At 41.6% G+C, this 27,450-nt stretch overlaps 1 protein-coding gene across 1 annotated transcript in view; it reads right to left on the bottom strand.

Annotated features, from left to right (window-relative positions):
- vash2 (vasohibin 2) overlaps positions 1–27,450 on the bottom strand; it is a 151,352-nt gene that overhangs the window by 77,174 nt on the left and 46,728 nt on the right. Inside the window, exon 4 of the mRNA XM_048536837.2 lies at positions 8,944–9,018. Coding sequence (XP_048392794.1) covers positions 8,944–9,018 — 75 coding nt within the window. The remainder of the gene's footprint in view (positions 1–8,943; positions 9,019–27,450) is intronic.

Raw genomic sequence — 27,450 nt, 5'->3', positions numbered from 1 at the left:
ACAGTGCATCATATAATTTGGGTTCTAAGCATACTAAGATACTTACTACCCAAGAAGAGAAATAAGCTGAATTTCAGCAGCTAAAATAATGCTTTGAACTCCTGTCCATAAGAAGAAATTTCTTTGGGCTATGATGATCAAGTACTTAACATTTCATTTTACCAGTCCGTTAGAGTTATTCATATTCCTTTCAGATACTGTTTGTGCCCACAATGAGGATGGATATAAGCTCCAATTAGTACTGACTGAACAACAAAATATCCTTTGTTAGCCTCTTGCATTTGGAATCCTGTTGCAGTTGAATCTGGGGTGTGCTTAACGTGGGAATTTCACGTACATGCAATCATGTCTGTATTCTTCCAAACTCTTCAAAAATTAAGCGCATTCAGCTGTCAATCTGACTGCTAATTCTTGCCAGGACCCTTAACACATTTCTTACACTTCCTGAACAGACGGGTTGAACAAAGGCTTTGGGAAATTAAATTTGAGAACCCTCCAAACTGGGCAATGTGAATACCCGTGCCCATTTATTTATGTTGCCAGGAGGATTCCAGTTGTATTGCCTGCTTATTTCAGTGATTCCAGTGTCCTACCAATGTTAACTGCACTGCAAATTAGTCTGGTGCATCGGCAGACAGCAAATGCCATAACGGACTATAACATCACTTAAAGATAGCCTGCATTGCTTAAAGCTGGCCTCTATTTCTTTCTTAATTCATTCTTGCAATGTCAGTGTCATTGGCTGGGCCAGCATTTATCGCCCACCTCAAACTGCCATTGAGAAGGTGCTGGTGAGCTTCCTTCGTGAACCATTACAGACGTCGAGGTTTAAGGACGCCTGCTTGTGGGGGTAGTAGAGGTGAGGAACCTCACAACCTTTAAAGAGTAGGTGGGTGGGCATTTGAAATGTCAAAACATTCAAGGCTTTGGGCGAAGTATTGGAAAGTGCAATCAGCATAGATAAGTCAAAGCAGATTTGATGGGCTGAAAGGCCTCTCCTGTGCCATATGCACCATGATACCCTATGGCTATGCATGTTAGGAAGAGAGGTCCAGGAATTTGACCCACCAACAGTGAAGGAACGATTATATATTTCCAATTCAGAACGATGAATGGCTTCAATATGATGGTGTTCCTATGTATCTGCTGCACTTGCACTTCCAGGTTGTAGAGGCCACAGATTTAGAAAGTACTGTTAAAGGAGGATTGAGAAGTTACTGTAGTGTACTTTGTATATGGGACACACCGCTGCCACTGAGTATTGGCAGTGAACCAAGTGAATTTTAAGGATGGTGGATGTGATGCCAATTAAGCAGGATGTTTTGTTTGGGCTAGCATTAAACTTCATGAACGTTTTAGGGGAGCTGCATCCATTCAAGAAAGTGGATTGTCAAGGGAAGTTGCTTCTACCTCACCTACGGAAATCAGCTCTTGTTAGGGCCAAGTCTGCAGTGAGGTAAAAACTACAAATAACTACCATACACAGCAATTCATGAACATTTGCTACAGATTCTCCTCAAGAGTTCCTCAGCTTCCTCATGCCATTACAAAACGATTCCTATTCTTAATATTCTTTCAATAGTACAGAACTCAGGTAACAAGGTTTTTCAACTGTAAGCAAATGCTCAGTATGTCTGATTTAGTATTAGAACAGTCACATGAGCAGAGTAAAAGGTAAACTCATTCTGCAGGAAGGATTCAATGTTAAGCAAAGGCCCACAATATTTTCATTATGACAACATAGTTAGGTTTGGATGGCAAATCTTATTCATCAGACTTTTCAAAAATGTTTGTGAAAAAGGAGAAATTAAAAAAAAATTAAATCTAATGACATGAAGAGAAGCTTTCCCTTTTTTTTGAAAGCACTTTTCAAATAAATATAGAGGCAAAGATTTCTGGCACCAAAAAAGGCCCACATGCCTTTACCAGCCACAGATTTATCCAGTTTAACTCCAATTCCAATTTAGACCATAACACCATAAGAAATTGGAACAGGAATTGTCTATTTGGCTCCTAAAGCCTGCTCCAATTCCAATATTCAACATGATCACGGCTGATCTGGCATTCCTTATGTACACTTTCCTGTGGTTTTCCTCATAGTACTTGATCCCCCAACTGATCAAGAATCTATTTCAGCCTTAAATATTTACAACAACTCTCTTCCCACAGTTTCCTGGTCTGCAGTCCTGTAGATTATGCCATTGTACGTCAACATTTTATTATTTTAAAAGATACGACGAGTGTTTATGCATCTACCAAATCAGTGAATTCCAAAACGTTCATTACTGTAATGGATGGAAGAAATTATCCTTGACTCGCCTTTAGCTCAATTATTTCAAATCAATGCTCCCTAGTTACTTATCTCTCTGTTCATAAAAATATATTCTTCCATCCACCCTATCCAAATGCCTGATAATTTTACATATGACGACTAAACCTCTCCCTTCAGGTTTCCATGCTCTGTAGCCAGCATCCCCAGTCTACACAATTGTTCCTCATTATCAGGATTGAAAGATTTTAGCAGTGTCCTTGTAATTCTCTTCTGTGCCCTTTCTGGCACAGTCACACCCTTCCTATCATGTGACGACCTGAAATATGGCTCATCAAGGTACTTGGCTGTGGCTAGGGGCCCGGATCAGGACTTTGGTGGTGGGCTGCTGGTGATCCCAATGGGTGGCAGCAGTGACATCAGGCAGCCCAAAGTCTCTCAGCAGCTGCAGGGGAGAGTGAACCAGTGCAGAAGCGAGCCCAGGACAGCTAAGCACTTAAGAAGCACTGTAATGCTGAACTTTTAATTTTATTTCTTTGTTTTTCCAACCTACACCTAACATTTTGTACAGAGGTACCTCGTAGTTAAGGAGCCAGAAAGGCAATTTGTACACTTTTCAGTATATTCCTGTACTTGAGTACATGTGATAATAAAATCTAATTCTAATACTCTACCTGCGGGCCAAGTAACTTTTAAAACAGTTCAAGCATTAACATTTATACTCTCTGCCTCAACAAACAGTAGACAATATCCTACATGCCTTCTTCACCACTGTATCTAACTTTCATGGCGTTAGGATATCCCATTATACTTTATAGTGAATTTCTACTATTTTAATGTGGAAGAAGTGAAAGAGCAGGAAACTGTTAATGAGAAAAGAAACAGATTGCCAGGTCAGCTTCTTCTCTGCCTCAAGCTGTAAACTGCTGTCACTTTCTTTGTTAGCTTATTCCCCAGACTTAAATAATATCACTGACAAAATTAACCATGTACTGCTTCAAACAGACTACTGATATTAGTTATTTTATGCTTCCTTGTGTTCAGAATTAGTTTTGTTTAATTCCTTTACTTTGTAGTGTTTTTAATTGTGGCATGTGTTGCTCAACTTGTTTTTCAATGGGCGGCGATATGGTGTCACTGCCAGTCTGGGGCATACTCACAGTCTAAGGTTTAGTAAAGAATAAATAGATCACAAATTCTGAAGTGCAAGGACACAAAGTCAGGTACAATGACCCCAATGCCATTGGTAAGGGTGTGTTGGATTCACTTTAGTTTACTTACACATTTTTATAAAACTATTTTAGTTCAAATTATGAGATAACAAGATGCAGAGCTGGATGAACACAGCAGGCCAATCAGCATCAGAGGAAAGCTGAAGGTTCGGGTCTAGACCTTTTTTCTGAAGAAGAATTGAGACCCGAAATGTCAGCTTTCCCGCTCCTCTGATGCTGCTTGGCCTGCTGTGTTCATCCAGCTCTATAACTTGTTATCTCAGATTCTCCAGCATCTGCAGTGCCTACTTTCTCTTAGTTCAAATTATTTTCTTTTCCAAGGAGTCTCTAATCATTTTCTACGGAAAGCATTTGATTAAAAACAAAGCTACTTTTATTGTAGGGTTTTAGAGAGTATAGGTTAAAAATTTTTAAAAGGCATTCTTGTTTTTAAGTATAAGTTCACGTTATGGGATTACTCCATTTTAAGTTGTAGCTACCTCCCTAGAAACGTATTATCACCATAGAAGAAGTACAGTGGCTCAGTGGTTAACACTGCTGTCTCACAGCACTAGGCACCTGAGTCTGATTCCACGCTCAGGCAACTGACTGTGTGGAGGTTGCAAGTTCTCTCTGTGTCTGTGTGCGTTTCCTCCAGGTGCTCCAGTTTCCTACTACAGTCCAAAGTTGTGCAGGATAGATGGATTGGCCATGCTAAATTGCCCAAAATGTCCAGGGACGTGTAGGTCATGTTGATTAGCCATGGGAAATACAGGGATAGGGTAGGGGCGTGTGTCTGGGTGGGACGCTCTTGAAGAGTGGTGTGGGCCCGATGGATCAAATAGCCTGATTCCATACTGTAGACCATAAGACACAGGAGTGGAAGTAAGGCCATTAGGCCCATCAAGTCCACTCCGCCATTTAAATCATGGCTGATGGGCATTTCAACTCCACTTCCCTGCACTCTCCCCGCAGCCCTTGATTCCTTTTGAGATCAAGAATTTGTCGATCTCTGCCTTGAAGGCATCCAACATCCTGACCTCCACTGCACTCCGTGGCAATGAATTCCACAAGCCCACCACTCTCTGGCTGAAGAAATGTCGTCTCATTTCAGTTTTAAATTTACCCCCTCTAATTTTAAGGCTGTGCCCACGGGTCCTAGTCTCCCCGCCTAACGGAAACAACTTCCTAGCGTCCACCCCTTCTAAACCATACATTATCTTGTAAGTTTCTATTAGATTTCCCCTCAACCTTCTAAACTCTAATGAGTACAATCCCAGGATCCTTAGCCGTTCATCATATGTTAAACCTACCATTCCAGAGATCATCCATGTGAATCTCCACTGGACACACTCCAGGCTGGTATGTCCTTCCTGAGATGTGGGGCCCAAACTTGGACACAGTATTCTAAATGGGGCCTAACTAGACCTTTATAAAGCCTTAGAAGCACATCGCTGCTTTTATATTCCAACCCTCTTGAGATAAACGACAACATTACATTCGCTTTCTTAATTACGGACTCTACCTGCAAGTTAACCTTTAGAGAATCCTGGACCAACACTCTCAGATCCCTTTGTACTTCTGTAGAGATTCTATGATTCATTACCTCAAACAACATACCCAAGCCACGATCTCCCACCCAGAAACGAAAGACAGGAAACACAAAGTAAATGCATATTCCAGAACAACGATGCAGTAAAGAATCAAAAAGAATAGATTCTGCTTCTCCTGTTTGCTCTCAAATAAAGCTACATTTCCAAAATACAATCAGCATATTTTTGCAAGATCAATTTCCTCTGCACTAACTCATCTTTCTTGCCTTAAAATGGCCAGCTTGCCTGTGCTAATCTTTCTCATGCTTCACACAGACACTAACTATACAAACAATTAAGAAATAAAATTTTTATACCTGGTTCTACTTTCTAACATAGTGGGTAGCACTTAAACGAATTGGTCGTAATTTTTTAACAGCTAAGTAATGAAACAATTTTATTTGGGATTACTTAAAGTTGGGTGTAGCTCTATAACCAGATGTAAAATGAATCAATAATTACTCTGCAAAACGGTATTAATTTTTTCATGATTCCATAGTGCTGCGTTTAGTTCAAGTTCAAGCTTATATGAAACACACAAGTCCTTCTGTTGGGAGCTGGGAACCCTGCTTTTAAAAAATATATTTCCAGTGATGTGAGGAGGAACACGTAACCGCTTGTGCACAAAAACACACTGTACTTTCTGAGAGCCCAAGGTTTTTAACTATGTTTGGTCTAAGCTAGATATTTGACTTAAAAAGTAGTAATTTGTCACTGGAATGCCAAGACTACTTGATTTCAACTCCACCAAACTCTCACAACAGCTGTAAAAGTGACAGAATTGCCAAAGACTGCATTCCATGCATTCATGAAATAACTGTAATTTAAAGTCAGACAAAGGAAACCACAATAAAATGGATATCTAATTTACTTGCTCTAATGATCTAACAGTGGTTACAAATAATAAAAAGGTTTATTGATAGCGAATGGAAAGATCTTTGCTTCTGACCCTGTCAATACACTCTATCAATCAACAAGAGTACTATATTCATTTCTGGGCTCTGTCCATCAGGAAGGATATATTGTCTTTTGAGGGGATACACTGAAGGATCCTTATTTAATGATTCGTGAATTGTAAATAGTTATTGTTATTTGTAAGGGGGAGAAAAAGGGGATATTGAGGTGCACCTTTAAGTGTTCATCATATAAATTATTAGAGGGGAAATGATGCAATGTATCATGTGATTCGGATTTAGTTTTAGTTTGTTCTAATGAAGTTACCAATTTAATACATGTACATGTACAACTGTGTGATACTGTTAGCAACTTCTCAAATTCTAAATAAAAAAAACCTACATATTTTTATCTTAACCAATCCCTTATGCATGGTTGGTGCTTTGATATTTCTCTACTAAATTAGCATAAGGAAAAGACTAGTGCAACAGCACTGTAAACATAGATATTAATGGACATTCAGAGATGCAGATGCAAAAGTTTAGGATGGTAAAGTCAGAGGTTCAACAATAAATAGGTGATTTATAATGGTGGCGATGGGCATTTCCCCAACCAGCTAGACTGCCAGCACCACCTCTTTTCTGCAAGGACCATTAAGCACCTAAAGACACAAGTGGGCAGCATCCCACCATTCCCAGGATCAAAGATGCTGTGTGCAGGCTGGAAACTCTTTATTGGAAGGTATTACTACTAAGGAAGCTACTGATACACCCACCCAAAACTTAGGATCACTGATGGAGCCAGGCGGGAGAGAGTGACAACAGGAGGGGATTATCGGGTGTGGGGGTGAAGGGAGCCAGCAGCAATGCCATAGGTGGCTCTCAACAGGCTTTGATGGATAGAGAACTGGTTAGCAGATGGGAAGCAGAGAGTTGAAATAAACAGATATTTTTCAGAGTGACAAGTAGTGATGAGTGGGCTGTCACAGGGTTCAATCAGGGGACCACAGATGTTCACAACAAACATTAATGATTTGAACAAAGGAATTGAATGCTATATCTCCACATTTGCAAGATAACAAAGTGTGAAGCTGAATGAACACAGCAGGCCAAGCGGCAACTCAGGAGCACAAAAGCTGACGTTTCGGGCCTAGACCCTTCATCAGAGATCAGAGTGCCCCTGAGATGCTGCTTGGCCTGCTGTGTTCATCCAGCTTCACACTTTGTTATCTTGGATTCTCCAGCATCTGCAGTCCCCACTATGTCTCCACATTTGGAGATAACATTAAGCTGGGTGGCAGTGTATGCTGTGAGGAGGATGCTATGAGGCTGGAGGGTGACTTGGGCAGACTGGCTGAGTGGGCAAATATTTGTTAAATGCAATATAATGTGGATAAATGTGAGGTTATCCTATCCACCTCAGTGACAAAAACAGGCAAGCAGATTATAATCTGAATAGTGGAAGTTAAGGAGAAGGTGAGGTGCAACAAGACTTGGGTGTTGTGGTGGAACAGTCGCTGAAGGTTGGCATGCAGGTGCAGCAGATGGTGAGGAAAGCTAATGGCATGTTGGCTATCATATCAGAATACGCATATGTTGCTGTTATACAGGGCCTTGGCGAGGCCACACCTTGAGTATTGTGTTTAGTTTTGGTCTCCTAATCTAAGGAAGGACATTCTTGCTATTGAGGGAGTCCAGTGAAGGTTCCTAAACTGCCACTATTCAGATAATAATCTGCTTGCCTGTTTTTGCCACTGAGGTGGCTAGGATAACCTCACATTTATCCACATTTAGTTAAAAGGAAAGAAAATCCTGAAAAGTCCACCGAACCCCAAACTGAATTCCCAGCATGCACCAGGATTTGCAAGGGTACACGCTGGAAGTGAAAATTCTTCAAAACGTACGCTACAACATCCAGTAAAGATCAGAATGAATTAACATCAGGAGCAAATGAACAACAAAACCTAAACCAAGAATGATTGACCTTGGCTTACAATGCTGTAGAGGTTAAAGATAACCTTTAACAAAACACTGTCAGATCATGTTTGAACATATGAACCTCGGTGGATGAAACATTCAGTGCTCAAACAAACCTCAATTCCTTGTGTTTTCTTCAAATGCTGTACACATACTCATGTTAGCTGATCACATAAAAATTAATGGGACTCATCAAGTATTGTGGCTCTTTATCCCACAGCTTTGCACATGGAGACTACAATGAATGGTGAGTTTCTTTGGTGAGTACTGCGAATGGGATGAGATGAAAAGGTGAATAGATATTGCCACATCTAACTGGTGTAGGTTGGTCCAATTTATTGGTTATGGAGTCTACAGGTCACCAAGAGCTTAATTAAATCACAATGCAAGGTTTCTTTTCCATCACCACGCCCAAAAATTCTTCAGGGGTAAAACTCTGAAGTTGGCCTCAAAGCAATGCCAACTAAATATTGATATTGACTGTGGCATGGTTGTAATTCTTAGCAGTATATAATGAGAAACGTCAATTCATAATTCAGCTAAGGAAATGTAGATTGAAGTAATGCATTTTACTTTAGGGAAATCGAATTGTCAAACAAAACTCTAAATCATCCAATATTTTGTAGATCATGCATCACTTTTTGTGAATATTGAATCGTTTTCTCTTTCGCCTTTTATGTTTAAATAAAGTCTATGGCAGTCAGTCGAGAGTTAAAACTTTAATCTATTCAGCTTTTCTAAGCAGCTGGCAGTTGACCCAATTTAAATGACTTGATGATAATCGATGGAGTAAAATGTAGTCTTGCGTAAATATTTCATATTCCTGGCTTCTTGCACAGGAATTCTCCTTAGGTCTCCTAGCAACAGGACCGCCTGACATGACCTTCCTTCGGGTTTAATATCAATTTTCATAGACCTAGTGCATACATTATTACATTTAATGGATATTTAGCAAACAAAATAACTCAGAAAAGCCAAATAAACCTATCAAATAAGGATACATTCCAAGAATCACAGCTTCAAGGCATTTAATTGGCAATGATTCACGAGTCATTTCTCTGGCTGTGTCCATTAACCTGAGGAGTACAGAAAGAGGAAAATAATTAGCATCAGCAAAAATAAACAAATGCTTCAAATAGGTAGTAGACAAAAAAAACTAAGCATTATCTGCAGCTTTGACATTTTCTCCTTTCTCTACAAGAGATTAAAGTTGGCAATGCTTGTGCAAAATAGCAAGCTGAATAGATAAAAGGCATGCAGTTCAGTTCCAAGGGTAACCAGTAATGGAAAACAATAATTCCTGCACAGTTATGAATAAAACAGAAAATAACTTAGATTTACCTTCAACCTCATGCAGGATGTTCCGAAGTATTTTACAGCCAACTTGCAGGGAAGCGTGGCCATTAATTTGCACACAGCAAGATCCCACAAATAACACCGTGATTTAAGCCCACTTAACCTGTTCTTAGAACACCGGTCGAGATATAAATGTTCCATGGGATGCCTCTTCAGCGCGTGCCAATGGGCCTTTTCTGGCAAATGGAGCCTCAGTTTAACATTTCATCCAAAAGATAACACCTACAACGTTCTCTCTGCCCTGCTCTTATTAATAGTCAAGGAATTGTACTCAAGTCCTGGAGTGGGGCTAGAAACTTTTAATTGAAGAATTCAGGCCAATCCACCAACAGAGCTACACTGATACAATGTGCTTGTTTTACACTTGCTCAAGTTCTCTTTCCATTAAAATCAGGCAGGTTGAAACTCGGGAGCTCCACCAGCTAATGTTTGTCTGCCTGTGGATGCGTACTTTTGAACCATGGCCCTATATCAACATTTAAGGTCAAACTGGATAGGTGGATAACAAAATAAGCTAAGAGAATGGGAAGGCAAATGTGATTAGGATAATTTACTTACGGGATGGTAAATACTGTGTCAGTGGTGGGTTGAATGGCCCGTTTTTCTTGTCTAACATATACATAGTTCTCTGCACCCAAGGGCAAATCAGATTGGACACTGCCACATAACTGACATAATAACATGAATGGCATAAATCCAGATGCTATTTTGAAATTATTTGTCTAAAATCGATAATCAACATTTGCGCTGGGTCATGAGTTTGTTGATTAGTTAAAACAAAGCCACCAGACAGGCAACACATGTGTCAATCCCCATCTCAATTTACCTATTTCAAGAAGATGGGTTAGCTGGCCCTGGCTAGAGTCATTTTCACAGTGACCAAACTGTAACATGCTAAAAGTAACAATGTTGGGATTCCATTTACATGAGTAAGAGTTATAAAAATCCAGCAGACCATATGCAGTACCACTGGGTCTTGCTTTCTTCTGCCAAAATTGCCCATTATTCCAGGATTATTTTAGAATACAAAGGTAAATCATGACTTATTTTGTCCATCGCAAGCAATATCCAATCTCCCATAAGACCATAAGACATAGGAGTGGAAGTAAGGCCATTCGACCCATCATGTCCACTCCGCCATTTAAATCATGGCTGATGGGCATTTCAACACCCATAGCTCCTTCACTTCTAACATCACTTGTGTCAAGCTTGTGGACTTCTATACCACGAAGATCTGCCTTCCACTAGTTCATCAAGCTGTAAATATTCTGAAGAGTCCCCTGTCCTACCCCAATCTCCAGGTTTTTCTTCTTTTCCCTCACATTCTCGTCAAGCTCATCTTGCAATGATAACCACTTCTTCTTCACCGAACATATACATGACTGCCACTATATCAATCCATGACTAGGATGAGGGAAGTGAATGTGCTGTTGCCAAGTTTGGAATGGCTCAAAAATAGTTGGGATGCTAAATAGTAAGGACCACACAAAGAAAGAGAGTCTAGAGAGATATAAACACATTGAGTTAGTGACAAAAAAACCTGGCAGACGTAATATATTATTTAAGTAAATATGATATTATGCCCTTTGCCAGTAAGAATAGAAGTGCTGAATATTATTTAAATGTTGAAATACCACAGCAAGTTGAAGCACGGAGGGAATTGGGGGTTCTGAGTGCATGAATCACAGAAGTTCAGTGGGTACTTGGGAAGGTAAATGGACTGTTGGCCTTTATTTCAAAGGGAGTGGTGTATAAGTACAGAGAGATTTTATAGAGTCATACAGTATAGAAGCAGACCCTTCAGTCTGATGAGTCCATGCCAACAATGTTCTTGAACTAAACTAGTCCCACCTGCCTGTATTTGGCCCATGTCCCTCCAATCTTTTCCTATTCATGTACTAATCTAAAAGTTTTTTAAACATTGTAACTGTACCTGCATCTACCACTTCCTCCGGCAGTTCATTCTACACAGCAACCACTCTCTGCGTAAAATAATTTGACCATCATGTCCTTTTTTAAATCTTTCTCTTCTCACCTTAAAAATATGCCGCTCCCCGAGTTTGAACTCGCCCACTTTTGGGAAAAGACCTTTGCTATTCATCTCATCTATGCCCCTCATGACTATATAAACTTCTATAAATCTTTCTCTTCTCAACTTAAAATTGTGCTCCCTATTCCTAAAAACCCCATCCAAGGGAAAAGGCAACTACCATTAATCATACCTCTTATTATTTTATAAAGTTCTATAAGGTTACCTCTCAAGCTCCTATGCTCCAATGAAAAAAGCCCCAACCTATCCAGCCTCTCTTTATAACTCAAACTCTCTATTTCTGGCAACATCCTGGTAAATCTTTTCTGAACCCTCTCCAATTTAATAATACTCTTCCTATAACAGGGTGACCAGAGCGACACACATTGCTTCAGAAGTAACCTCACCAACGTCCTGTACAACCTCAACATGACAACCTGGCTTCCATAGTCAAAGGTCTGAGCAATGAAGGAGTGCGTGCTAAATGCCTTCTTAACTGTCTTGTCAACCTGTGATGCAAATTTCAAAGAATTGTATAGCTGAACCCCTAGATCTTTCTGTTCTACAACACTACCCAGGGCCCTACCATTAATTGTATAAGTCCTGCCCATGTTTGTTTTACTAAAATTTATCCAGATTAAACTCCTTCTAGCACTCCTCAACCCATTGACACAATTGATGAAGATAGCTTCATAATCTTCGACAACCTTCTTCACAGTCAATACCATCAATTTTAGTGTCATTGGCAAAATGACTAACCTTATATAGAACACAGAACATAGAACAGTACAGCACAGTACAGGCTCGTGATGTTGTTCCAAACTTCTACCCTAAACCTAAAATCTATCTAACCTCCACCCCTACCTTATACTATCATCCATACGCCTATCTAATAGCCACTTAAATGCCCCTAATGAGGCCAAGTCCACTACCCTCTCCAGCAATGCATTCCACACCCCGACCACTCTCTGAATAAAGAACCTACCTCTGACATCTCCCCTACATCTATCTCCATTCACTTTAAACTATGTCCCCTCGTAATAGCTACCTCCACCCGAGGAAGAAGTCTCTGGCTGTCCACTCTATCAATACCTCTGATCATTTGTACACCTCCATCAAGTCACCTCTCATCCTTCATCATTCTAAAGAGAAAAGCCTTAGCTCTCTCAAGTCTCCTAGGTCTCCTCATAAGACCTTCCCTCCATTCCAGGAAACAACCTGGTAAATCTCCTCTGTGCCTTTTCCAACGCTTCCACATCTTTCCTGTAATGAGGCGACCTGAACTGGGCACAATACTCCAGACGTGGCTGAAACAGGGTTTTGAACAGCTGGAGCATAACTTCACGGCTCTTGAACTCAATCCCTCTATTAATGAAAGCTAACACACCATACGCCTTCTTAACAACTCTATCCACCTGGGTGGCAGCTTTCAGGAAACTGTGGACGTGAACCCCAAGATCCCTCTGCTCCTCCACGCTGCCAAGAATCTTCCCATTAACGCTGTATTCTGCTTTCAAGTTTGTCCTTCCAAAATGAATCCCCTCACACTTTTCGGGGTTAAACTCCATCTGCCTCTTCTCAACCCAGCTCTGCATCCTGTCAGTGTCCCTTTGTAACCTGGAACAGCCCTCCGCACTGTCCACAACTGGAACCACCTTCGTATTGTCTGCGAACTTACTAACCTACCCTTCCACTCCTTCATCCAAATCATTTACAAAAATCACAAATAGAAAAGGAGCTAGAGCAGATCTTTGTGGTACACCACTTGTAACTGAGCACCATGTTGAATATTTTCCATCCACTACACTCTTTGTCTTCTAAGGGTCAGCCAATTCTGAATCCAATCCGCCACATTTCCCCCTGTCCCATGCCTCCTTACCTTCTGCACCAGCCTACCATGGGGAACCTTATCAAACGCCTTACTTAAATCCATGTATACCACACCCACTGCTCTAGCTTCTCCCATGTGTCTGGTCACCTCTTCAAAGAATTCAATAAGGTTTGTGAGGCATGATCTACTCCTCACAAATCCATGCTGACTATCACGAATCAAACTGTGCCTAAGCAAGGTGATCATAAATCCTATTTCTCAGAGCCCTTTCCAATAATTTGCACACCACTGAAGTAAGATTAACTGGCCTCTAATTTCTGGGGTTATCCCTGTTCCCTTTCCTGAACAAGGGAATGACGTTTGCCACTCTCCAATCTTCCAGCACTATACCCATGGACAGTGAGGATGAAAAGATCCTCGCCAAAGGCCCTGCGATCTCTTCCCTCTCTTCCCATAGAATCCTTGGATAAATCCCATCAGGCCCGGGGGACTTATCTATCTTCAAGTTCCTCAAAATTCCTAGTACATCTTCCTTACCAACATCCACCTCTCTAGCCTTCCAGCCTGTTTCACACTATCCTCCCCTACAACTAGGTACCTCTCAGTTGTGAATACCGAAGAAAAGTATTCATTAAAGACTTCTCCTATCTCTTAAGGCTCTGTACACAAATTCCCTTTACAATCCTTGATCGGCTCTACTCTTTCTCTGGTCATTCTCTTGTTCCTCACGTATGTGTAAAATGCCTTGGAGTTAGTTTTCCTTGATCCTATCTGCCAAGGTTTTCCAATATCCCCTTATAGCTCCCCTAAGCCCTTTCTTCAGCTCCTTCCTGGATAACTTGTATCCATCTACAGCCTTTTCTGATCCTTGTTTCCTAAACCTTTTCTGGGAATCCTTCTTCCTCTTAACCAGTCGTTCAACCTTTCCTGAGAACCAAGGCTCCTTCACTCGGCCACATCTTCCCTGCCTGCTAAGGACAAATATATCAAGCACACGCTGTATGAATTCCTTAAACAATCTCCACATTTCAATAGTGCTCTTCCCTGACAGCATTTGTTCCCATTTTATGTTACCTAGTTCTTGCCTAACAGAATTATGATTACCCTTCCCCCAATTATAAACCTTACCCCGCTGTATCTACCTATCCTTTTACATAACTATTGCAAAAGTAACAGAGTTATGATCACTACCAACAAAATGCTCTTCAGCCAACAGATCTAACACTTGGCCTGGTTCATTGCCAAGCACCAAATCCAAAGTGGCCTGTCCTCATGTTGGTCTATCTATGTGCTGTGTCAGGAAACCTTCCTGAATGCACTGGACTAAATCCGCTCCATCTAAAACTATTACAACTAAAACATTTCCAATCAATATTTGGAAAGTTAAAGTCTCCCATGACAACAACCCTGTGACCTGCACCTTTCCGGTATCTGCCTCCTAATCTGCTCCTCCACTTCTCTGCAACTATCAGGGGGTCTGTAAAAAAAAAACCCAGCAACGTGACTATTCCTTTCTTGTTCCTGACCTCAACCCAAACTGACTCTGCTGACATATCATTCTCGAAATGCCTTTCAGTACCTGCTATACTAGCCCTGACTAGTAATGCCACTCTGCCACCTCTTTTACCACCGTCCCTATTTCTTTTAAAGCATCTAAATCCCGGAAGTTCCAACAACCATTCCTTGTCCCGGAGTTACCCAAGCTTCTGTGATGTCCACAACATCGTAGTTCCAAGTAATGACCCATGCTCTAAGTTCATCCACCTTATTTCATATATTACCTCATATATTCTCATCCAAATCATTTATAATAATGACAAACAAAGTGGATCCAGTACCAATCCCTGTGGAACACAGCTGGTCAGAGGCCACCAGTCTGAAAAATAACCCTCCTTCACCAATACCCTCCGTTTCCAACCAAAAAGCCAATTTTGTATCCAATTAGTAAGCTCGCCCTGAATCCTATGTGATCCAACTTTATTAATTAGTACCATGTGGAACCTTATCAAAGGCTTTACTAAAGTCCAAGTAAACAAATCTACCACTCTGCCCTCCTCAATCTTTCTGGTTAGTTCTCAATAACTCAATCAAGTTTGTGAGACACGATTTCCCTCGCGCAAAACCACGCTGACTATCCTTAATTGGTCCTTACCTCTCCAAATGCATGTAAATCCTAGCTTTCAGAATCACCTCCAAAAACCTACCCACCACTGATGCCTATAGTTCCCAAGCTTCTCCTTACTGCCTTTCTTAAATAAAGGCACAACATTAGCCACCCTCCAGTCCTTCGGTATCTCACCTGTGGCTATAGATGATACAAATATTTCTGCTAGAGGGTCCGTAATTTCCTCCTTAACTGCCCACATATCCCGGAATATACTTGAGCAGATAAAGCTATGCAAGGCACTACTCAGGCCACATCTGGAATACTGCGAACAGTTGTGGTCCCAACATATGAGGAAAGGGGTACAAGCATTGCAGGCAGTCCAGAGAAAGTTCACTATGTTAATTTCAGGCATGGCGGGATTTTCTTATGAGCAGAGGTTGAGTATGTTGGGGCTGTACTCACTGGAGTTTAGAAGAATGAAAGGAGACCTTATTGAAGCATATGAGACTTTTACGGGCTTGTCAGGATAGATGCTGTTTATCCTTGCTAATGTGTATAGGATATAATCTCAGTAAGGGGTTAAGGAGTGTTATTTTCTCTCAGAGGGTGGCAACACTGTGAAGTTTGTTACTGCAGAGGGCTACAGAGGTGGGTCATTAAGTATAATCAAGGCTAAGATAGGCAGATTTTTAATCAGAAGGGACATGAAAGTTTATGGGTAAAAGGCAGGAAAGTGGAGTTGAGAGGATCGTCAGATTATTCATGATTACATGGATGGCAGGGTGGAACTAATGGGCCCAAATTGCCTACTTCTGCTCCGACGTCATGTGGTCTCATAACTTTCCTTCCAGGCTCCCATGCTAACTGGTTTTATCAAAACCTTCCATTTCATGTAGTGGTTCATTTTACTTCCAATTGCCATCATCATACCTAACAAAAAAGAACCCTGACTCTGCAGTCCTTGCAAAGTTATACCTCATCCTTGAATCCGCTTTTCTCTCCAAACTCCATTCACACCTTGTCATCTGCCAAAATCGGTGCCTGTATTTTTACAGGACTCTATATTTGAAACTCTTCAACAAGGTTCCGCTGCTGCCAAGGCATCTTAACAAATAACACAGGACAAACCATGTGACTGTAAGTACATTTTCCCTCCTTGTTTTGCTCAGTCAGTCTGCGGTCTTTGAATGCTTAGCCACATTATACTCTCCCAAGACTTTGTATTATTGTCCAGCTGGCTGAAACTACTTTCATCTGGTTCCACTCTTTAATGATCTAACCATTGCCAGAGAATCATTTATAACAGCTTCTCTTCTTGCTCTTAAACCATTATTATTGTATCCCTTAGGGAACCATTCCTGGACCCTCTTCTCATTTACATGCTGTCCCTTGGCATACCATCTGAAATCAGAGTCTTGGTTTCAATTTGGCTGCTGGCCACATCCAGCTCCACCCCAAAAGCTCTATCTTCAATCCCTCCATTGTCTCCAGATTACAAAACTGCTTCTCCAATGTGTAGTATTCAATTAGCAGGTGTCCATTAATTAAATATCACAAACACCAAAGCCAAGGCTTTCAGGCTTCACTATAAAATTCCGCAGCCACCATTCCATTCCTCTCCCTAGAATGGTCCAAGATTGACCTGGTCTTTTATTTTCACCTTTGCCTCATATTTGATCCCGAGACAAGTTTCTGAACATATACTCAACACCATCACAAGAACTGCCTAGTTCCACCTCTTTAACATCACCTGGCTCTACCTTAGCTTGTACTCATCTGCTGCTAAAGCTCTCAATCATGTTATTGTTATGCCTAGACTTGATTACACCTACACACTGCAGGCTACCTTCCCATATTCTAATCTCCATAACCTCGAAATAATCAAGAACTGTCCTCATCCTTACTCAAACCAGTTTCCCATTTGCCAGTGTTTGATGACCGATATTGATGCTGGATTAAGCATTACCTTGGTTTAAAATCAGTTCTTCCTTTTCAAATGCCTCCATGGCCATCTATCTTGACATTTATAGCCCTCTCCTGCCACACAAACTTCTAAGGTTTCTACATTGCTCTAATTCTGGCCTTTTATGTATTCCCAATTCAATTGCCTCGTGATTGACGGTCATGCTTCCAGTTGCCAAAATGCTAAGGTTTGGAATTCCCTTCCAGCAGCTGTCTGTCTCTGTAACTCACTTTCTGAGGCACTCCTTAAAATTGGGTTTGTTCAAGCACTTTCACTACATGCTTCAATGTCGTACTTTTCTTGAAGATATTCATGCGAAACATCTTGAAACACTGTTACATGAAAGGCACTATATCCATACAAATTGTAATTGATGATATAATGCATTCTACAAACTAGCTTCTTTCACAAAAGAAAGTTATTCTATAATAAAGTGGGACTGTTGCATAAACTCAAGAATATTTATGGTGAAAACTCATTTTTACTTCACTTCTGTAAACTTCCTGGTTTTGAAGCTAATTCCTTTGGTCAATCATGTCACAGGCCAATCTGGAGTTAGCTGAATCTTCCTGGTTTTCTAGTTAAAGTGGAAGGATAATGTGAGATCTCACTCCAAGGTGTAAAAATTAGGTGTGTTTGCTTTTGGCTCAGTATTGTTCCTTTAAAATCAATCACTGCACTAAAGAACAAAATGAAACTCTGTCCCAGCTTCAATCCATACAAATGTGGCAAGGACTACACTGGGGATCAAACGAGGCAGATTACTAGAAAGTAAGGGCAAATCCATATTATACCATAAGATATAGGAGCTGAATTAGGCCATTCAGCCCATCATGTCTGCTTCACCATTAAGTCATGGCTAATATGTCTCTTCACCTCATTCTCCTATTTTCTCACAAAACCCTTGATCCCCTTACCAAACACGTACCTATCTATCTCTGTTTTAAACACATTTAATGACTTGGCCTCCACTGCCCTCTGTGGAAATGAGTTCCACAGATTCACCACCCTCTGGCTGAAGAAATTCCTCCTCATCCCAGTTCTCAAGAATTGTCTCTTCATTTTGAGGCTGTGCCCTCAGGTCCTTGTCTCTCCTACTAGTGGAAACATCTTCACCATGTTCATTCTATCCAGGACTTTCAGTATTCTGCATGTTTCAATCAGATTCCCCCCACATTCTTCAAGTTCAGAGCCTGAGTCCTCAACCACTCCTCATATGACAAGCCCTTCATCACCGGGATCATTTTCGTGCACCTCCTCCGGATCTCTCCAATACCAGCACATTTTTCCTCCAATATGGGACCCAAAACTGCTCACAATATTTCAAACGCGGTCTGAGCAGAGCCTTGCCAGTACACCTCAGCTCTTGTACTCTAGCCCTCTTGAAATTAATGCTAATATTGCATTTACCTTCCTAACTGCGAACTGACCTGGCATATTAACCTTTGGAGGTTCCTGATCTTGATCCTAAGTCCCTTTGAGCTTCAGATTTCTGAAGTCATTCCCTATTTAGGAAATAGTCTACACCTCTATCCTTCCTACCAAAGTGCATAACTTGACACTTTCCCATACTGTATTCCATCTGCCACTTCTTTGCCCACTCTCTTAGCCTATCCAAGTCCTTCTGGAGCCTGCCTGTTACCTCAACACCAGCTGTGCCTCCACCTATGTTTGTGTCATCTGCGAACCTAGAAACAAGGTCCTCAATTTCTTTGTCCAGATTGTTAATGTGTAAGTCGAACAATCGTGGTCCCGAAACAGAGCCCTCAGAAACTATACTAGTCACCGGGTGCCATCCTTAAAAGACCCCAACATCCCCACTCTCCAGCTTCTGCCAGTCAGCCAATCCATGCCAGTACCTTGCCTCTAACACTATGGGCTCTTATTTAGTGGGATTCTATGCAGCACCTTGTCAAAGGCCTTCTGGCTATCCAAACATATCATGTCTAATGAATCAGAGATAATAGGAATCTGAGATAACAAGGTGTACAGCTGGATGAACACAGCAGGGCAAGCAGCATTAGCAGAGCAGGAAGGCTGACTTTTCAGGTCTAGACCCTGAGTTTCCTTTATCTAACTTGCTCATCATAATATATTTTCGTGAGTAAAACAGCAGGCAATTTGATAATAAGGAACCATCCTTTGGAATAAGTACTGCATTAGATTTCTCACGCTGAAGTTCCATTAATGATGATTTGTATTCACATGCAAGGCAACTTGACTTTATTTGGTTGTGCTATAAAGATCTTGACAGGTAACCTACAAGTATAGCCGTCGCTCCACTGACCAGAAAATACTCAGGTCAGAACTCTAGAGTTTGTTGCAGTAATATCCAATTTGGATGAGATGATGGCCTTATGTTGACCGCCACGTAAGAAATCAGTCAAAGGTCTCAATCCAGAAATGTAACTACAATATAAAATATATTGCTCCATGACCAGGAATTCCCAGCAACTGACTTTTCATGTTTTAGATATGAAATTCTTGTGGCAGAAGAATGTGTCTAATAAAGTCCCTTCAATAAGGACAAGAGAGGACACTTGTTAAAGGAACAAATGTAAACCACGGCACAGGTTGTTAATGCCAATACAGAATGCATTCAAGAGTGGTTTCTAAAGAAGTTATGTAAAATTTTGGATGCTCACTTTTCACTACAGAAGCTATGAGTTTCAAACTCAGAACCAGGTGTCATTTAGATTACTCAGCTACTTGAGTTTCTGTGGTAAATTCTTACAACCTGCAGCTTTGTGACTTTCCTGTTGACCTCACTGTACAGCTGAGGGTGAGAGAAATTTTGTGATGCTGTGTTTGAAAAATCAATACAAACCATATTGGACTAATACATGCCCTACCTAACCCATACCATGAAGTCAAGACTGATACCAATATCAGAAATTGAACAAAGAGTTAAAAACAGGCGAGATCTGGAAAATGAGCCATTTTCACATTGGAATTGTGAAGGTGAATAAAAGCTTTATTGGCAAAATCAGTGGAAACAAAAGTTTCTGAGCAGCTCACTGAAGGGAGAGATGGTCATTAATCACATGTGCTGTAGTTCTAAGTGACTGGATAAAGGTGCAGTATCAAACACTGCAAAATTCACAGTAAGCATAAAAGACACAGGTCTGCATTGTAGTACTACTGCACTTCAGTCTTATCACAGTGCACAGATAGCAAATGATGTCCTCAGGTATCCTATAAAGCTATAACTAAATCTGCAATCACAATTTCACTTTACACCACACAAATTTGGAAGTTCAGGTGTATATTTTCTGAAGGCTGTGTTTGTGGCCCATATTACTGTCACGTGGGGCATCACACACACAAGTGACATCAGACCATTATCATTATACTCATTAGAGTGGGTTAGAATTCAGCATAGCAAGAATGCAAAAAACAGCAAGTCGCTCATCTTTGCCTGATGACCCAATTTAATTGAATAATTTGTTTTGTCCGTTGGCATCTTTTGAACAATCACATGAATGCCCAGGAATTTCCCAGTTAGCAGCATTGATGTTGTGATTAATTGCACAGGACTTGTTGTCTTCAGCATGACCTCATCTAGATTACTTTGTGGCAAAAGTCAGTTTAGGAGTACATACAAAAAGCACTTGCTGGTAAACAGGATTCAGCGAGATCAATTGCTCATGTGCATGGAATGGTCACTGCTTGTTGCATCTGTAGTGCAGGTGCATATGCAGTTGGGACACTGTGGCTATCTTTGATGGCAAGGCTTTATCTTTGAGTTGGTATCTCACACTCAAATTTATTAAAGCGAGTGTACAGGAACAAGAGGTAATCCAAAAAGGTGATGGCCCTTTTCACATGGAGTCTGGAGTACAAAAGGAGAGAATGACTCTGTTCAGATAGACAAAACCCGTCACTCCAACTTTTGCAAGAACAACATGGGTATTTAATTGATTGAGTTATTAACATGCCTTTTATTCCCCGATGTAGGAAGTTGAGGGGTGATCTGATCAATATCATAGCCCGTACTGCCGTCATCCTGGATGCGTGCTGAGCTGATGGCTTTTCTGAGGGTAACCTCAATTTTTAAATTGCGTACATATATTTGTCTTGTTAAATACACCAATAAAAATTCAACAGCTACATTTTTTTTTGGTCAGCAAATCCTCTCTTAAATTATTGTAGCATTCCTGAAAAGTATAACGTCGAATGAAGTAAAGCTGCGAGTTGATTTTTCTCCCGACAGATACTGTGACAGCTGTAGGTTGATTCTGTAGAAACTTTCCCATTCAAACAAAAATGTTAAAACATTGTACCGCGTAAGTTGAAACACTTTATTTAATGCCACATTTCATATTTGTAAAAGAAATAACACTTAAAATAAGTTTTAAAAAAGAGAAAATATACTGACTCACTGCCAGCTTACCACCTCTCCAATGACATCCCTCTAGCTAGGTACTGCCTCTCTCACTCCTTAACTCTTTGGTTTTCTGTTTGCCAAACGTTCAGATCACTGGGGAATATGCTTCTGGACTTTCTCTCTTACCGATCCACGGTCCCGCTGAATTATCTTAAAACCCCTGACGCGACCTCTTCCCAGCCTTTGCAGTGAGTAAATATTGAAGAGGAGTGGCGAGTGCCTGGCAGAGCAGCTTTGTGTTAGAGCATCGTAGGACTAAGCTGCAAATTCGGGAGGGAGAGCAAGAGGGAAGGTCCATGGCGATCAGGCAGGTCAGTGAGAAGAAAGGTGGCAGTGACCTAGAAGCCAGCAAGAGGAAAGGTTGGCAGTAATTTGGGAGGATTTGGGAATGGGAAGGGCAATTATAAAACTGTGACAATAGGGTCATATGACCCAGCGTCAGACCCAGTCAAAAATAATGTTAAAACACTAACACTAGTGTGCAATAACAAGGTAGAGAGCTGGATGAATACAGCAGACCAAGCAGCATCAGAGGAGCAGGAAGGCTGGCGTTTCCGGCCTAGACCCTTCTTCAGAAATGGGGGATGAGAAGGGGATTCTGAAATAAATAGGGAGCCAGGGGGAGGTGGATAGAAGATGGACAGAGGACAAGATAGGTGGAGAGGAGACAGACCGATCAAACAGGCAGGGATGGAGCCAGTAAAGGTGAATGTTAAGTGGGGAGTTAGGGAGGGGGGATAGGTCAGTCCAGGGAGGATGGACAGGTCAAGGGGGTGGGATGAGGTGAGTAGGTAGGAAACGGGGGTGGGGCTTGAGGTGGGAGGAGGGGATAGGTGGGAGGAAGGACAGGTTAGGGTATCGGGGATGAGCTGGGCTGGCTTTGGGATGCGGTTGGGGGAAGGGGAGATTTTGCAGCTTGTGAAATCCACATTGATACACTTGGGCTGCAGGGTTCCCAAGTGGAATATGAGTTGCTGTTCCTGCCTCCATCGGGTGGCATCATTGTGCCACTGTGGGAGGCCCAGGATGGACATGTTGTTTGAGGAATGGAAGGGGCAGTTGGAATGGTTCACAACTGGGAGGTGCAGCTGTTTATTGCAAGCTGAGTGTAGATTTTCTGCAACTAACCTGTCCTTCCTCTCACCTATCCCCTCCTCCCACCTCAAGACACCCCCATTTCCTACCAACAAACCTCATCCTGCCCCTTGACCTGTCCGTCCTCCCTGGACTGGCCTATCCCCTCCCTAACTCCCCACCTATACTCACCTTTACTGGCTCCATCCCTGCCTCTTGACCAGTCTGTCTCCTCTCCACCTATCTTCTCCTCTGTCCATCTTCGATCCACTTCCCCCATCTCCCTATTTATTTCAGAACCCCCTTCCCCTCCCCCATTTCTAAAGAAGGGTCTAGGCCTGAAACGTCAGCCTTCCTGCTCCTCATGCTGCTTGAGCTGCTGTGTTCATCCAGCTCTACACCTTGTTATCTCAGATTCTCCAGCATGTGCAGTTCCTATTATCTCTAACACAAGCATGAACCTTATAAACAGGCTAACGCCAAAGCAGCACAAATTAAAATAGGACCATTGAGTACTTAAAAAGTACAAAAGCACCCAGGAGAAGTACAGGTTCTTTTACAGGCCTAATAAACAGGTACATTTCATGCCTAATGAAATTGCATATTGAACATCTCCTCCACAAATACAAGATACTTTCCAAGTTTCAGCTTGAATTATGTCGTAATTATGAGATTTTTTTTTAAAAGTCACTATGTTCGGGATTGTCCTTTAAAGTCAAGATCATGCAGCCTGTTCCGGAATCTGCTTGATCATAACCTTGGACACTTTGACTGTTACAGTTCAAAGCAAGTCTTCGGTTATTTTATAAAGCAGAATGTTTGTGGTATTCAGGGTTGGAGGCAATGGCAATAGTCTGTTTCAACTATGGAGACAGAGTTAAGGTAGTAAATAGAGATAACAAAGTGTGGAGCTGGATGAACACAGCAGGCCAAGCAGCATCTTAGGAGCACAAAAGCTGACGTTTCGGGCCTAGATCCTTCATCAGAAAAGGTAGTCAACAGTTGCGCCTTAAAGTGTCTTACATTGTTCGGAGTCAGCTGATTAGTATTTCCGCCCAGGAGAAAAAGTTCATGTAATTTGCTTTACTTTGGAGAAAGATACAGAGGAAACCATTGTAAAGATGAGGCTTCGGATTTTCCTAGAACATCAATGGATGCAACACAGGGCGTCAGAGATTGTAAGAACTGCTGATTGCTGGAGTCAGAGATAACAGAGTGAAGAGCTGGAGAAAAACAGCAGGCCAGGAGGGGAACAGAAACACCAACTTTCCTGCTCCTCTGCTGCTGCCTGGTCTGCTGTGTTCCTCCTGCTCCACGTAACATGTTCTGAGTTTCAGCGCCCAAGAGAAAGACACCAATTAGGGCCCAAGCTTGCAGCACAATGACTTAGGTGCAAGCTCACACTGGGACTGGAAAAACAAAATTTGTGAGGAGTTAAAACACGTTTCAAGGGCTGCCCAAAGGTGTTTCTGGAAAAGAAAACCTCATGAAGAAAGTCCCAAGATTGCAAATTTTCAGGTTGAGAAAAGAACAGAAATATGCCCAAGGAGCTCAGAATCACTTTGGATCAATTCTGAGAAAATTAGATGTTTACATAAAGAAGTGAAAAATATATCTCGTTTTTTTAAAAAAGTTAGGCTAGGAATAGGGAGGAAAGCATTCCGCCCTGTGGTTTAAAATATTAAAGGTGCTCACAATGGTAGTTTTCACCTAATAGTCTTTATTTTGGTATTTGTTATTGTAGATGTTTTAAAACATGAAACCTTGACATTGTCATTCTTTCAGCTACTGAATGGAAGTCTGAACTTCTTTTCAAAAATAGGCTGTCCCTAGAGGTATTGTAACAATGATTAAATGCTAGATGAGAACGTTGCAAGCTTTGGTATGGGAAAACAAGTCCAGAGCAATACTCTTTTATTATGTAGTGCTGTACTGGTTTCTATTAAGACAGCACTTCAGAATGATTACAGACTGTCATTGTTGAGCTGCAGATGATAACATCAATGTCATTCCACAGGAAAAAAAAACATGTTGTTCATCAGGACACGATGACTGGCAGTGACACTGTGTTCTTTGGGTGACAGCTAATGACTGTTCAGGTGACTGACTGTTATTCCTATCAGCCGGAGGAGAGAGTTTTGTTTGGGCTGCAGACATTTGAGAATCCCAAGCAGCTCCCAATGGAAATGTGTTACCATGGTTACAGTCTGCCCTTTCTGCTGCACCACACAGATTCTCCGTCCTCTTCTTGTAATGTTTGTTCTTGCGCTGCTTTGGTTTATCTTCCTATTTTCTACCTTGATCCTCCTCTTCTGCACCTTTGGTTCCACTATATTAACCTGTGATACCTCAGCTATATTTTCATTCTTCATGACTGAACTCTGGTTGTTAGAAGATATTCGACAGTGGCTAGATGATGGATATAAAAATTTACCGTACAAATTTGTTTTATCCATTGTCCTTGCTAGCAGTCAGATGCTTTCTTAAACTGCTGTAATTCATGTCATGCAGGTACACCCCTAGTTCAGTCAGGGACCACCAGGATCCTGACCCAGTGATCCACCCACACAAAAGGCGGTCTGGAATAGGGATCCACAGGTACAACTGGGCTGTAAAAGGGCCTCCAAGACAAATAAGAGGGCTCTTCAGTACAGCCACAACTTGTCTGCCCAATTTCATGGCCATCATCATAAGACTTACTGAGAGCAGGAAAGCGACACGAGTGTTCTTCAAATTTAAACTTCACTTGCAAATATTTCACATTACATTGGCTTCACTGACATCATTATTATTCATTGAGACTCAGTCCGAGATTTAAATGGAAATGTTGTTCACTTTAGCAGATTTAGGGATATATATTGTGGAAAAGCAATGGTGTGTTTTTGCATTCACTCTTCATGGGGTATCTGTGTTAACACCCGCCATTGTGTTTGTCACTCTGTGGAACATGATTGGACTTGAAGGCTGAGCTGGCCCTTCTTTCTATGAATCATGTAGGATATCGTCCAAGATGATTCTCAGTAGATGTAATTGAAATATTGTGAGTAAACGCAAAGCCCTGTAAGGATTCTGCCAGCTAAAACTGTAAGATGGACCCATTCTGTGCTGTATATCTCTATATGTAGACAATTCCCTTTAGGGTCCTCATTTTCCTACCTTGACTTACTGTTCCCTACTCTCCAATCAAAAGCAGGATTCCAGGTCCTTCACCCCACCAACTTCTCTGTGACCCCCTCCTTCTGTACTCCCTTGGAAACCTCATCGATTCTGCCATTCCCCTGCTCCTTCTCCACATCCCATTTGGCATGGGCCACCATTGCCAGTCCCATGCCTCCACTCAAGTTGTCATTCGCCTGCTCCCCTTCCTTGTGGAAGCAGCTCAACAAATCCTACCTTCCAACCTCCAATAAACCCCCAAACCCACAACATCAGACAGCTTGCATTCCTCCTCCAGCGGGGCCGGATTATTTCAAGTAGTTTCTGTCTTTACTTGACATTATCAATTGGACACTAATTGACATCCATCTTGTGATTACTGAACAATTCGGCTTTATGGGCCTGAAGACCTACAGCTCCATCTCAGTCCAATATATTTCCAAACAAACTGTTCTTTATAATGGCCATTCAACTTGATGTCATAATCACGACACCTTGCTTTCCAATGGATGCATGGTGTCCCCCACATGCAAATTCTTTCCTGCATTAGTCGTGGAGGGTCAGATTGAAGAGGTGTGACATTTGGAATAGAAACACAAAGAGCTGGAAATTTTCTGCTGCTCTGGCAGCATCCATGAAGAGAGAGAAACAGAGTTTAATGTCTCAGGTCAAATACATCTCTTGTTCAGAAAAGTGGCTTTTGGCAGCTGGATGAGGGGGTGCTGTCTCTGAGCGAGAGAAGTTGTGTGGCGCCTGTTTGAAAGACCACCATCATGGCACTCACTTGCCCCCCACCTTGTGGCACCTGAGCTTTGGCCCTATCAGGTGAGATCTTTAACCAACAAAGGAAGATACTTTGCAGTTAACGTACCAATCACCCATGCATCTTGCGAAGAGATGGAAACACCCAAGAACGAAAGTTTCAAAAACAGAAAATCCTAGCCAGCAACAGGTTCAGCTTGACCTCTCCCAAATGTCTCATCCTCTCAAATACAGAAAAATAATGTTTGGTGCCTTTGCAGGTGCTTCTTCTCCAATTTGGGCAGTTTTTTACCTAGAGATATACATAAATCATTCAGGATGTTTTTTTTTCAGGAAAGTGTTGCCAACTACCTTGAAAGCATTTGCCTTCCCTGCTGGGCATCGTGATTGTGAAGACATTTGGAGCAAAATCACAGAATCTTCACAGCGCTGATAGAGGGCATTAAGGCTCATCTGGTCTACACCAACCCTCCAAAATATATCCCATCCAGACCAATGTCCCCCAGTTCCTGAAACCAAGCATTTACCATGGCTAAAATCCATCTAGCCTGTGCATCCCTTGACACTGAGTTTCACACACCCCCTGACCGGAGCAGTTTAGTATAGCCAATCCAGATAACCTGGATGTCTTTGGACTGTGGGAGGAAACTGATGTGCCTGGCAGGAAGTCACACAGACACAGGGAGAATGTGCAAACTCCACTGTTGCAAAGTTGAGTAGAGCACTGGTGGATTGGGAGGAAGGACGTTAGAATTTGGTGTTTGTTAAGGCTAGGGGGGGAAAGCATTGACAGGCCCCTTTGAAAGATAATGTGCTTTTTCTATGCTGAGAGGTTTAAAATAG

This window comes from Stegostoma tigrinum, chromosome 9 (assembly GCF_030684315.1).
Source record: "Stegostoma tigrinum isolate sSteTig4 chromosome 9, sSteTig4.hap1, whole genome shotgun sequence".
Lineage (NCBI taxonomy): Eukaryota > Metazoa > Chordata > Chondrichthyes > Orectolobiformes > Stegostomatidae > Stegostoma > Stegostoma tigrinum.
Note: the sequence above shows the minus strand (reverse complement) of the source record. Positions and strands in the feature narration are given on the sequence as shown.